The 13,282-nt window shown below is 41.8% G+C and overlaps 1 protein-coding gene across 5 annotated transcripts in view; it reads left to right on the top strand.

The window, feature by feature from the left end:
• CTNNA3 (catenin alpha 3) overlaps positions 1–13,282 on the top strand; it is a 427,418-nt gene that overhangs the window by 73,136 nt on the left and 341,000 nt on the right. For all 5 annotated transcript variants that reach the window (XM_064429667.1, XM_064429665.1, XM_064429666.1 and 2 more), the window contains exons 6-7: positions 7,286–7,549; positions 11,580–11,783. In XM_064429667.1, coding sequence (XP_064285737.1) covers positions 7,286–7,549; positions 11,580–11,783 — 468 coding nt within the window. The remainder of the gene's footprint in view (positions 1–7,285; positions 7,550–11,579; positions 11,784–13,282) is intronic.

Genomic DNA, 13,282 nt, shown 5'->3' with positions numbered 1-13,282 from the left:
TATTAAAAACAACTGTTACAGTCTTTGTTGTCTGGAAAATGTCAGATTTTTCCCCTTTGCTGATTTGCATGCACAAGCTAATGGAAGGTACTTCCTTACTGAAAAATTCAGATCTGGTTAATCCCTTAATAAATCCTTGTTTGGTGTCCACAAATTAGCAACCATTTATAGCTCTTGAGTGGATATGTGAATTTGGGACCCAGAACTTGGAAATGTTTCCATAAAATGAATGACATAGTGCAGTTTGTAGATACTGGTTACAGTTTATTCCATTTTTATGGCTCCTGTTATGTATTTACAGTATGTTGGGTCAAACTCTCAGGTTGGTCATGTGCTGTGGAGGGGTTGCTGAATCCTCCAAAGCATCAGGAGGAATAAGACTTTGGGGACATGGTGCTTGTTAGTATGCTTGGTCAGGATGCAGCTGGAGAAAAATCCAACTGTGCACACCTTTGCCCCTGAGATCTGCTGCTGTGGGTTTGTGTGGCAGATGCCTGCTGTGTAGTATAAACAGTCTCATCAGAGTACTGCCCTTCTCAAAGCATTTGCTATGTAAAACACAAGCTAATCCTTAGCTTGTTACGTGTTTATTTTATCAAACTCTTTTGGTGTTTATGCTTTTTGAATTGAGTTTAACAGTGGTAAGAATTAAATGGTGTTCTGCATTGATGTGCCACCAGGGAAGATGAATAAAAGTTCTAATCTAAATGGAATCTATGTAAGGATAATGTCTAATTTTAATAGGAATGTTAAAAGGAAGAAATCAAGTTCTGTATTTGCAGCATTTCTTGACAGATACTGATGCTATAAATTATACAGTTGTTCTTCCTCTGTATGGATTTTGTAGTACTCACAGCAATTTATAGGTCTAGAGTGCAGCTGCTGGAAGTCATTTATTCTCAGTTCTGTATTAAATCTATCACATATAATGCATTAACATTCAGTTTGGAGCTCAAGGGCTTAATGGCTGCTTCTTTCTTGCTCTGAGTTTCTGTTCTGGAAGTGTTTGCAAGGTATGCAGAAAACAAAATTAAAAAACTTAAATTGATATACAGGAAAAAAAAGGGGGATTGTCCATGATAAATACTTGAATCCAGCTCATTTTGCAATTTCAGCTCAGCAGTGAAAACAAACCCTGCTGCTAAACATTGCTGAAATTGGTAATGCTAATAAGCTTGTTTTGATGGATTAGCACTTCAGTGCTGTTTGCTTGAGTGATGCTCTTTACACACGTCAGTCGGACGTGTCTGCAAGTTACAGACACTTCATACTCCCTGCACTTTGGTTTGGGTGCATCCCAGGCTGGAGGAGGCTGCCACTGATTTACTTGATTCAGCTTGTTTTAGTCGTGGGGTTTTTTAATTGGACAAAAACAAAAGTGCATTATTTTAAATATTTCAGAAGTATTTATAATTAATATTAAAAAGAGTTAACCTGGAGTTTGACAGAAGAGTAGGGGCAAAGGCCATGAGGATTTACTGAGTATAAAATCTGTGAGGAAAGAGCAGGTGGAACAGACTGCCTTATGTGAGTCTTGTGCCTGTTTATTGTTGATTTCCCATCTTTCATAATAAGATAATAAATCTAGGAAAACTGAACTATGTTCTGCTTGAAATGAAGAGAAACTTAGACCTGGGGGAACTTCAGTGGACACCGGAGAAGAGATCCTGAACTCTTTTAGCAGATGTGATATGTTCTGGCATGGTCACTTACATAAAGATGACTCAAACAGGCTAACTGTGAAAGAGTTGTTTGTTGTCTGTTAAATTGTATCAGTGAAATTGGTTGTGGACCCTATATGAAGTGATCTGCCAGCAGTAATAATTTACTTAGTCTGTTTGTAAGTAGCCTACTACCACTAAGGCAGAGAATGAAACAAGTTTTAAATCCAATAAACATCCCCAAATCTCTTCTAATTTTAAAACCTCAGAAAATAAGAAAGTAAAATAGTCACATATAGTGACAGTTTAGTGAAACCATGGGAAAAAAATAGTTGTGGATGAAGGCCATTCTGCTGCATTTTTCAGTGGGTCATCTTCCATTGAAAAAAGTTGAGGCCAGAACATTTCCTGAAAGCTTTAACAACTTAGTTAAAGCTTCCACATGTGATAAGACCTTCTGGAAGTTCTTACCTTCCTAGCCCTCTCCTTGATGAATGCTTCCCGCTCTAGGTCTAGGCAAGCTCACTGGTGACAAATGTAACTGTAGCTGTACTAGGTGAAAACCTTTGTGAGCTATATAATAATACTTACAGGGAAAAAGTTGCTTTGCTACCTTCCCGAATCAGCTACTTCATCTAGGAGACTGCAGGGTAACAGCAGGGTATTGAAGTGCAGGACCAGGTGCTGAAATAGCAGATAGAGAAGTGACAGCAAGGATTGCTCCATCAGCAGTAAATGGGGTGGAAGGTGCTGGAGCATGGGGGAGACGGAATATTGTGCAGTACTTGCAATCTGATGCAACCAAATCTTCAAAAGAAACTGTATCCTTCCCTGTCTGAGCAACAAATTCCTGGAAGAGCAGGGGTGTTATCCAGTCATGGCTTTGTATGAGGTAGCTTTGCTGCTCTGTGGTGTTGTATATCACTCCTGTTTGATGAATAGTAAATAGGTATTGATACAGAGAGCAAGTTCTGCTGGGAACCTCAGTCCTGTGAGTCCCTTCCCTGCCTGCTCTCACTTAAGGTTTCATAAAGGCTGCTGAGTTGCCTTAGAGACAGAGGGTATTACTGAAGGCTTAGGCTTATGGTAACATTGATATGCATTTGTACTGTAACACTTGAGGTTTTGTGCATTCATGCATGTGATGCAAACTGCCTACAGTTCTGGCCATACAGAGTCTGTATCTTGTGTGTGAATGTGGTGTTTCTGTGCCCTATATGTGCTGTGGTACAGTGATACCATGAGGCACTTAGAACTGCTGATGATCTCTCAGGTCAGAAAAAAAGAGTTTAGAGACCAGGTAAGACTTTTGTATTAAAAAGTTAGCTTGGAGCTCCTCATAGTCAAGCACCTACTCTGATCATGCTTGGTAAGGATAGGCTGAGGAGTGTTTAACTTGCTGTGAATGCACATAAGGGAACCTTTGGTCAGTGCAGCACACTTCTATCATCTTGTGGAGTTTTATTTGTGCTAGCAAAGCCTTTACCCTGCCAGGTGTTTTTCCCAATGTTTATTTGTGCTAGCAAAGCCTTTACCCTGCCAGGTGTTTTTCCCAATGTTTATTTGTGTCTCCTTTTTGTGTGGTTACAGTCATCAGTTCAGATGTCATCAGCCTTATGTGGAAGAAAGGAGCCACCAGGTCATGCTGTTTGCAACTTGGCAAATTGAGTATTTTGTAGAGCAGGCAGGGTCAGGCTTATGATGGAGCTGATACCAGGTGATCCCTGCTGATGGTGAATGCTTATGTGAAGAAGGTCCTGTGGATCCTTTTTGCAGCCAGGGCTGGCTGCTGCCTGAGGCAGGGCTTCAGCAGCTGGACCTGGGCAGGAGCCACGCGTGCCAGCCAGGGTAGCCAGGCTCAGCCACAGCCAGGTCCTCAGGGAGGTTTGGGGTGATGGGGCAGCCCCCAGGACAGGCCGTGAGGTCAGTGTGTGGGTCAGGTGAGAGCCCCGCGGTGTCTCAGAAGTGCCCTGGTGACGGGGCTGGCTCAGGAGGCCAGACTGGCAGGGGCACCTGTGGCTGAACTGGAGCGTGGCACCCCTGTGGGGTGCCTTGGAGAGGGACTGGAGGTGCCAGGAGCCTGGCACCCCTGTGGCACAGCTTGGAGAGGGCCTGGAGGTGCCAGGCCGTGTGGATGTGGGGCTGCAGGGCCCGGGCTGGGTGTGGTGCAGCTCCAGGAGAGGCAGGCAGAGCCTGAGGGGTGTCAGCTCTAACACGTGTGTAAGCACGCGTTCCCTGGCAGAACTGACACAGCTGAGGGAGATCTACTGTCAGTGCCACCCCCAGGTATTTTTCACTTGCTTTTGTTGGTGAGATACTTTCTTCCACTGGAAAGGACGATACAATACTTAGGAAATTTATCATCTGGAGCCTTGCCCGGATGAACAGTGCATGAATGCACTTGGAAGAGTTTGAGCTTTATTATGGTCTTTGAATCAGCAGCTATGCACGATTTGGCAGTCACTTCTGACTGAAAGCTGAATGCTGAAGCCCAGGCTTAAGCTGTGATAAAAAAATGAATGCTTTTGTCCCCTATTTCTATAGTAGTGTGAAATTGTGGAGTTTGTATGGCTGTGTTTCTCCTGGATACAGAACTCGACTCAGTAGCATCTGTCTCTGCAGAGAGCAGGCTGGGTGCTGCAGTGCAGGGTGAGGCTGCAGCTGGTGCAGAATACAGCAGTGTGATTTGCACCCACAGTGATCCCAGCCCCTCTGAGCTGTGCTCATGGGAATGCTCAGTGAGCAGGAGCTGCCTTCCTCGTGTATTGAGCTGTCAAACCTTTGATGTATTATTTGGGATAAAGAAAAGATTTTTTTTTATCCTATTTTTCTCCATATTGAAGTAGTGCAGTCAAAGCTTAACAATGAAGGTAGTTTTCAAGTTCTTAAAAGTCTTCTTGTCCATTCACTGGGTTTAGCTGGAACAGTCCACAGCTGGGAATCTCTGATTATCCATTCATTTTCCATTCTTGTCATGGAGAACCAGATACAAGGAAGACACAGAAGTATGTCCTGGAAGGACTGGGACAGCAGCCTGGGGAAATGTTACTGTAGTGGGCCTCTTGGATTGGCAGTGGTTGGAAATGGGATTATCATCTTTAATCTCAGCTGGTCTCACATGACATAACTGATTTAGTGTGGAAAAACATATACTTTATGTCTGTATAGTATAGACATAGTCCACTAGTCTAAAAAGAAGTTGGAACAAGAAGAAAGTGCTAAACCATGAAGAAAAAATAAAATAGCCTGAAGTGTAGTAAAGTATCTGGGTGAACTGCAGATATTTGTAGAGACTAACTTCCTCCTTCAAAGAACTAGTTCATTATTCTGATAATCCACATATGCTGAGCTTTGATAGCAAATTCACTCAGTCTTGGGGGATTGTTTTGGTCCATTTATGAAAAGATCAGACTGAGATTATCAGATGTATCTTCTTTTTCACATGAAAAATCTCAAGGAATAATTGTTTCCTCAATGTGGAAAGGAATAATGGTTCTATAGCTTCTTTGGGGGCTCTCCAAGCTTGCAGCTAAACAACAAAGTAGTGATGAATTTCATGGGTCTGAGCATTTAAAAAAAATTTAACGTGTTACTGAAAAAACTGGGGCTCTTTGTAGGAGAATTTATCAATGCCATGACTCTGAATCTCTCTACAGTATTGTGTAAAACAAAAGCATTAATTTATGGAACCTTTCCAGACATTGTTACTGACTGCTGTTACTGGCTTTGTGCTACTGGCTTACCAGTTTTGGTTTACTTACGAATATCTCAATCCTGGTTAGACAGGACTGTTTTAGATGGGGAAAAGTAATTTTTAAAAGCTTTTGGGTTTGATTGTTTGCATATGATGTGGCAAAGTAAGAAATGATTAATAATAGAAGCCAGTCAGGCTGAAGTGTTGTATTGACTTTCCATTGTATGTCTGTGGCTTCCTTGTAGCACAGGAGAAAAGAGAGCAGTCTCCTGTCTTGTAATAATTGCAGGAAAGATAGATTCACTAATTAGAACCAGAGTCAGTGTTTAAATAACATTTCTTTTCTGAGCAAGTCCAGTGCACTGGACAAATTGCAGCTGCTTTGCTGAGGTTGGAGATGCAGTAGCATTTGGATTTGAACACACTGGGCAATAAAATCATTCTTGCACAGTGGTGATTCATTTATGTATTTGCTTATTAAAAATTGAAAAATACGTTATGTGTTAATACACTAAGGAAAACACCGTTTTCTGATTCAGGTGATCAGTTGGTTAAACTGTTTGTTTCTGCTTAAGACTACATCTCTTTTATATTTTGTTTGCTTTTGGGTTTTTTTTTTCTGTTACTATATTCCCAAGATTTCTAAGTTAGCCTGAGGAAGTAAGATGCAATCCTATGTCCATTGCATATCCTGGAGTAAATGAGATTTTAAAAATACAAGACGGGTTCATTTAATATCAAATGCTCTTCAGCCATAAACTTAAAAACTTCATGCAGTGAGAAGTGGGTACTGTGATGCTTTTGTAAATAATGCATATAGAGCCTGATGCAATGCAAAGGAAAGTAATTAGACTTTAGATTGCCTGTGGGCAGGCTGTGAGAAGTTTTGTATGCATTTACTTGCTCATTCTTCATTGTGCCTCTTCTCATCATTTGAATCTGGTGCCACAGGCTCATATGTGCTGTTTTCCCTTTTTTATTTTTCCCCTGAATTTAACTGTCTCCTTCACCCAAGCCATTTCACAAATATCTGTTAGCTTTCTTTTCAAAGGGACACGATGCAGAAGAAGCAGGGGAAAATGAAAATGTCTGTAATAAAACAGGATGAAGCAGGAGGCTCCGTGCAGCCTGATGTTGACTCTGTGCTTGTTCCAAAGTCCGTAACTTTCAGCTGTCCAAATAACAGTGCCCATGATTGATTCCTGGAACCAGTTAAATTGGACTGGGGAGTTCTGCAAGCTGGGTGTCCCTTGTTTCTGTTGGTGGGAGGCTGTAGGGTTTCAAGGAGGTCTGGTGGAGAAGGGAGGAACGAGATGGGTGTGGTAAGATCCCTGAGTGCTTTAAGAGCGTGGACAGCAGGGACAGAGGGGAAGCAGGGCCCTCACGCACCTCAAGGTGGCTTCTCTCAAATTTATTTCCACACCTTCCATGCTTCCCCTTTCTCAGGAGTGCAGGATTGGTATCCCTGACCTGCTGTTCCTTTCTGCAGTGTGCTCAAGACAGAGGTTGCTGGGGCAGGGAAACAAACATGGGAAATTTGTTCAGATGCAGCAATTACAGAATGCCTTAACTCTGTGTGCACCTCTGTCCTTCTCTATTGCCACTGAGGAAAGACATGCCTAGGAGGAATGACAGCTAATTTCCAGGGCAGTTTTCTCAGAGGAAAACTGCTTAAAAATAAAGAAAACACAGTTTGTGGTGCTGGTTGTAAGACACACTAAAAATGGTGGTTGTTTTACACATACTTTGTTCATTTCTCATGAGGTAATGATGGTTCAATTGTAACTATTGTTACAGTCCGTTTTCACAAACTTTGATGAATTTAACTTGATGTTTCCTTAAGCAGAGTAGAGATGGAAATGAAAAGATGTTTATACATGTCAGTTTTGGAGTGCTTTTGGAAATAAACAGCATGTTCTTTTGCTGGCAGGATTTGAAATCTAGCAATCAGCGAGATGAAATTGCTGCAGCACGTGTATCCCTGAAGGAAAATTCTGCTTTCCTACATTCAATATGTTCAGCTTGTTTGGAACATTCAGATGTTGCATCCCTTACAGCCAGCAAGGATTCAATTTGCAATGAAATACAGAATGCTCTCAATGTAATTTCTAATGCTTCCCAAGGAGTTGGAAATAAAGTGGAGCAACCTGCATCTCGCACAGCTACTCTTGGAAGTGCACTTGATGAGCTTGAGGTATGTAAACATGTGAGATTACAATATTTTTGGAAAAAAGTTTCTTAATTTTTTAATAACTATTGGTATCATAAATGATGAGCCTAAAGGCATTAAAGATTGCTGCTCTGTTTAGTCCTACTCTAAATAGTATCACTTGAAATGATTTCATTGAGATGGCTCATTGAAATGATTTCATTTTCTTCAGAGGAGTTTGGGATTAAGGCCTCATGTGTGTTCAGTGTTTGGCTGCCTTTGAACAGAGGGCAGAGTTAGCTCCAGTTGTGTCACTGCTGCTGGAGACAGACATATCCTGCAGGAAGTGGGCAGAACCCAGGAGTTCAGTTTGGCCAGAATTGATTCTCAGCTGACAATGCCCAATGCTGCCTTGGCTGCATTTGAGCTGCTACCATGCAAGCTGGAGTCCTTGTCTCCAGAATGTGTCAGTGGGATCATTCTGTAATTTGTATAATCAAGCAATTTAGAAACCTCATTGTATTTGCTGCTTATCATTAAATAAAGTGACATAGCTAATATGCTTTCACCACCTCTGCATTTCTGCTTCCATTATTGAAGCAAATACCTGGGGGAAGGCAGCATTTTCTCTATTCCTGACCTAATCTGAAGCTTTTCTATGGAGTTTTTCCTTTTTCTCATGGCTGCTCTGGCTCTCACCAGTGTAATTTTCCATTGTCCTGCCATAAATTGTAAAAGATCTCCTGGAGGTGAGGCTACAGACCATGATTTTCATGGGGTGTAACAGATGTAGGCCCAGATCAACACAAGAAATGTATGTTTCTAAACACATTTGCAAATATGGGTGGTTTTGAGTGTGGATTCTTGGACTTAGCAGATCTCAGCATCCCAGTGCTAAGACTGTGATACTTTTTCAGGATAACTGATGTTAGGACTGATGGTAGTAGATTTTTTATCAAAAATTTTCAAAGGAAGATTACAAAGAAAAGATTATCAAAGAAATACATTGAAATATGGCACAAATTTTGTAGTGACAGTTTATTGATCAAAGAAGGCCTCTCTGGCATGCTTAAAGTCAAATCAGACAGGCTTTTCCCCACAGAGGAACAGGCTACAATTGCATGTTAAGAGCAATCTCACAATGGGTTTTAAAATTACAGTTCCTAATCTATTTTCCTAATAAATGGAAGTAAAAAGAAGCATGTAACACTAATACATAACTTGTTACAGTGTAGCTGTGAATGACAAATGAGATTCCTTATATGAGACCCTGGATTTACATGGATTGCTTAAACATTTTAAAAAAAAAAGAAATGTCAAAAGGAGTGCATTTTATTACTACAGATTAATTAATCTTGACTCTGTGTAAGCAGTACTATTTAAAAATGCCGTAACATTTATTATTATTCTAAACTTTGAAATTTTTGATTATCGCAAAATGGGGAAAAAAGTGTTTTTAATTGAATCTGTTTTTACTTGGAAATGTAAGAACATAGAGATCTGATGGTTGTAAAAAGCCATTTATCAAGTTGTAAATATATTTTTACCTAGGTAGCACAAATGGGAATTGAAGCTGTGTGAGTTAGATAAAGCACAATTTATAGAGCATTTAACTTCTGAAATGATTTTATGAGTTAGATGGTTACACTTTTCTCGCTTTATAGAAAGTTCTATTGGCTAAGGACCTGAAATAACCTTTGCTCTATCTTCTTGTTGCAAATACAGTGCCATGAAATAGATTGATGCAGTAAATAGTCTGGTGGGAACAAATCTCATTAAATGTTTATAGTGTGGAAATGTATCTCGGAGCTTACCCAACAATCTAGTATCTAGATGTTTTGCAATATCATTCTTCCTTTGCCAGTGCTGGCACTGTGAAAGTTATTAAAGATTTATAGGTGAGGAAACCACCAGTAAAATTAGAGCAGCTAACTCTTAAATCAGTAGATTCTCAACAATTTTTCTTATGGGCTCCCTATAACTACTGTGTCATTTGTAAATAAACACAAAATTGTAACTTTAAAATTTAATTGCATATTAAGATCTGTGAAAAGAGCATGTTGGGTGCAGGTTATCTAATGCCTTTCCCTGGTCTTTCATTTTGTGAATGCAAAGAGATTTCTTACAAAATGGTCCAGGTCCTGCATGCCTCAGTCTCTGTCAGTGTTCTCAGCTGCCATGTGGTCCTTGAGTGACCGTGGCCATCCAGCTGGGCAGTTACAGTGGGATGCCAAAAGGCTGTAAGTCACTCCAGAACTTCACCAAATACAACCAAGTTTCTGCATACCCTGGGCCCTCTTTTTTTCCTGGAGCAGACCAGTGAGGGAGAAAACAGGGATCTAATCACTCCTCTTAAATGCTCCTTTATGCTTGAGTCTTTGAGCTGCTTCAGGGTAGCTGACCACTGTTGAATCAAACCCACCATAGACTGCTTCTTGTGTGTCTGGTGTCTTCTCATTGAGTCTTTCCTGCATAGATGTACTGATTATGAATAAGTAATGAAATTATTTGAAGCATTTTATCTGTAGGCAAAGTCTGAACTCATATTTTCCTGGCTGTTACTGCCTAGATTTTTTTATTCAGAGATGAACCATAGTAGCTTTTTGGCCAGTGCTATTTGTCCATCTTAGTGTGAACTTTCTCCAAACTGTCTCCCAAAGGAGGACATTTCTGTTTTGGGTCAGCTAAGATTTGAAGGCAGGCGTTTTTCCAGCTGATTCTATAATTGGCTGTGGCCACCAGGTGTGTCTTAGTCTTCCCCAGCCAGTGAAGCTGTTTTTTCTGCAGCAGCACTTCAGTTCTACCTGCCAGGTGTGTTTTGCATTACGATGGGCACTGTACAGCTTGGCATTGAGGGGCTGCTTGCGATACAGGAGCTTGAAGGGAAGCTGGTGCTGCAGTGAAGAGTGGCCATGTGGCACAGCTTAGCAGAGGTGAGGGACCCCAGAACACCTTGGTATTAAGGGCTCTAGTGGGAATGAGGGAGGCAGAGTTTCAAATCTCTAACACAAGCTTGTGACTCAAGTCTCCTTGCCTCATTGTTTAAGCTTTTATCTTATGGTGTTCTAATATAACACTTACTTTCATTTCTAGCTTAAGCTAGATAGTCCCTGAAATTGTCTTGTAAAATCTAAACTGAAAAAAGTAATTCAAGTCCTCCAGTTTACAATTAGTCTGGCACATACTGGATAAGCACAGATAAGTTCTGATTTACCTAAATTGCACATCAGGGTATCTGGCACAGTTTTCTTGTTTAGTATTTCTTCTGAAAGCTTGAAACCACCTATGGATGTGATGTAAGAGGTGAATGAGTGTATGTGGAGTCTAGGTTTGGAGATTAGGACCATAATGGCACAGTTTCAGATGTCCAGTTATATTAACAATTACTGGTTTAAATTTCTTCAAATGATGAAGCTCAAATATACTTACTTTCACATTTTATGAAAATCTCATAGTCTCCTTTTCTCTCTCCTTAGAATATTTGCTTGGGACACAAATGTAGTTAATTTTATCAAGCCAAAGAGTTGTCTGCTTTTTTTTACCCTATCTACTGAAAAGCAAAAGGGCACTTATATCTATGTCCTTTGGAAAAATAGTAGTTAAACAAAAGCTGCAGTTTTTATCTTTGCCTGTATTAAACCTGTTAAAAGTGGCAACAGTGACTTTCTGCCACAGTGTGGGATTGATTAAACTAAAAATCATCAGAATTAGACTCCTCATGTAATCTGGCTCAACTTTCTCAGCTGTAAGCTAGCACTGCCGGCTCTGAGTTAAATCCAGAGATTCTCCTGTTCTCTAAACGACAAAAGTTTATAGACATTGAACCCCTCTTTGAAACAAAGCTTAAGCTCGGTCTGAGACTGAATGGCAGAGAGAACCTGGCTTTGTCTGCAAATGACCTCCGTGTGTAGCCCCATTTGGGAAAAGGGAATCTGCCGCGGTCAAAAGTATTTTGGGTGCTTCCAGTGGAAAGGGCTAGCAGCACATCTGGGGAGCATAATTTCACTGCAGTAAAAAATAAAGCAGCAGCTTCATTGAACTGACTTTTCTTACCTGTGCTCCTCGTTTTCTCCAGAATTTAATAGCCCTGGATCCTCTGGTAGTGAGCGAAGAGAAGGTGAGGCCGTCCCTGGAGCAGCGGCTGGAGGCGATCATCAGCGGGGCCGCGCTGCTGGCCGACTCCTCGTGCACGCGGGACTCGCACCGCGAGCGCATCATCGCCGAGTGCAGCGCCATCCGCCAGGCCCTGCAGGAGCTGCTGGCCGAGTACCTGCGCTCCGTGAGTGACACACAGGGACACTGAGTGACGAACGTGGGGGAACCGAGTCATGAACACGGGACAACTGAGTGGCAGACCTGGGGGCACTGAGTGACAGACACAGGGGCACTGAGTGATGGGCACTGAGTGACAGACACGGGGGCACTGAGTGAGGGGCACTGAGTGACAGACACGGGGGCAGTGAGTGATGGGCACTGAGTGACAGACACGGGGGCACTGAATGATGGGCACTGAGTGACGAACATGGGGCACTGAGTAACAGACACGGAGCACTGAGTGACAGACATGGGGGCACTGAGTGAGGGGCACTGAGTGACAGACATGGAGTGACAAACGTGGGGGAACTGAGTAATAGACACAGGGCACTGAGTAAAGAATGCAAGGGAACTGAGTAACAAACATGGGGCACTGAGTAACAGACACAGGGCACGGAGTGACAAACACGGGGAATTGAGTAACAGACATGGGGAATTGAGTAACAGACACGGGACACTGAGTAACACACATGGGGGAACTGAGTAATGACCCAGAGGCCCTGAGTAACAGACACAGTGCACAGAGTAACGAATGAGGGGAACTGAGTAATGAACACAGGAGAACTGAGTAACAGACATGGGGCACTGAGTAACAGACACGGGGCACTGAGTAACACACATGGGGGAACTGAGTAACAACCCAGAGGCACTGAGTAACACACATGGTGCACAGAGTAACAAACAAGGGGAATTGAGTAATGAACACAGGAGAACTGAGTAACAGACACGGGGCACTGAGTAACAAATGCAGGGCAACTGCATAATGCAGGGCAACTGAGTAAGAAATGTGGGGCAAGTGAGTAACAAATGCAGGGGAACTGAGTAACAAACACAGAGCAGGTGGGTAAGAAATGCGGGACAAGTGAGTAACAAACACAAGGCAACTGAGTAATGCGGGGCCCCTGAGTAACACAGGGCCCAGCTCAGGCCTGCCTCAGCACCTCCTGCTCTGGGAGCTTAGTGTTTAACTAGGCATTAAAGTGTGGTTTAACCTGCATTTCACAAAATGGTCTTTAAAAGGTTGAAAGAGACATTTTTCTCCAGAAATCTAAGGGACAACTAAATAATGTATATAAAGTCTGTGGAAAATGCCATACCACAGAAAATACGTGTGTTTAGGTTATTTTATGCTTATTGTGAACTGTCACTGATTCAGAAGAGACAATCTTTCATATGCCAGAAACAAAAATTTCTTTGTAATACCACTTCCTAGACTAGTGTTTGAAAATGTAATCTCTGCTCCTGAAGAATGCAACAATTTAAATAATAATTTCTTAAAAGGTAAGCAGTCTGTTAGTGTTGTTTTCAAGTACGGTGTTAACACCAGAAGAGGAGAAGAGCACCAATTTACAAGTGTTAGAATGACTAAATTGCTATATTGAGAAGACAGGAGTGTTGGGTAAATCCAGAAATCTGGTTGTCTGACATGCTTGTAGCTGTGAATTAGAAAAGGAACGTAGTTTG

Source organism: Passer domesticus, chromosome 8, assembly GCF_036417665.1.
Source record: "Passer domesticus isolate bPasDom1 chromosome 8, bPasDom1.hap1, whole genome shotgun sequence".
Taxonomy (NCBI): domain Eukaryota; kingdom Metazoa; phylum Chordata; class Aves; order Passeriformes; family Passeridae; genus Passer; species Passer domesticus.
Note: the sequence above shows the minus strand (reverse complement) of the source record. Positions and strands in the feature narration are given on the sequence as shown.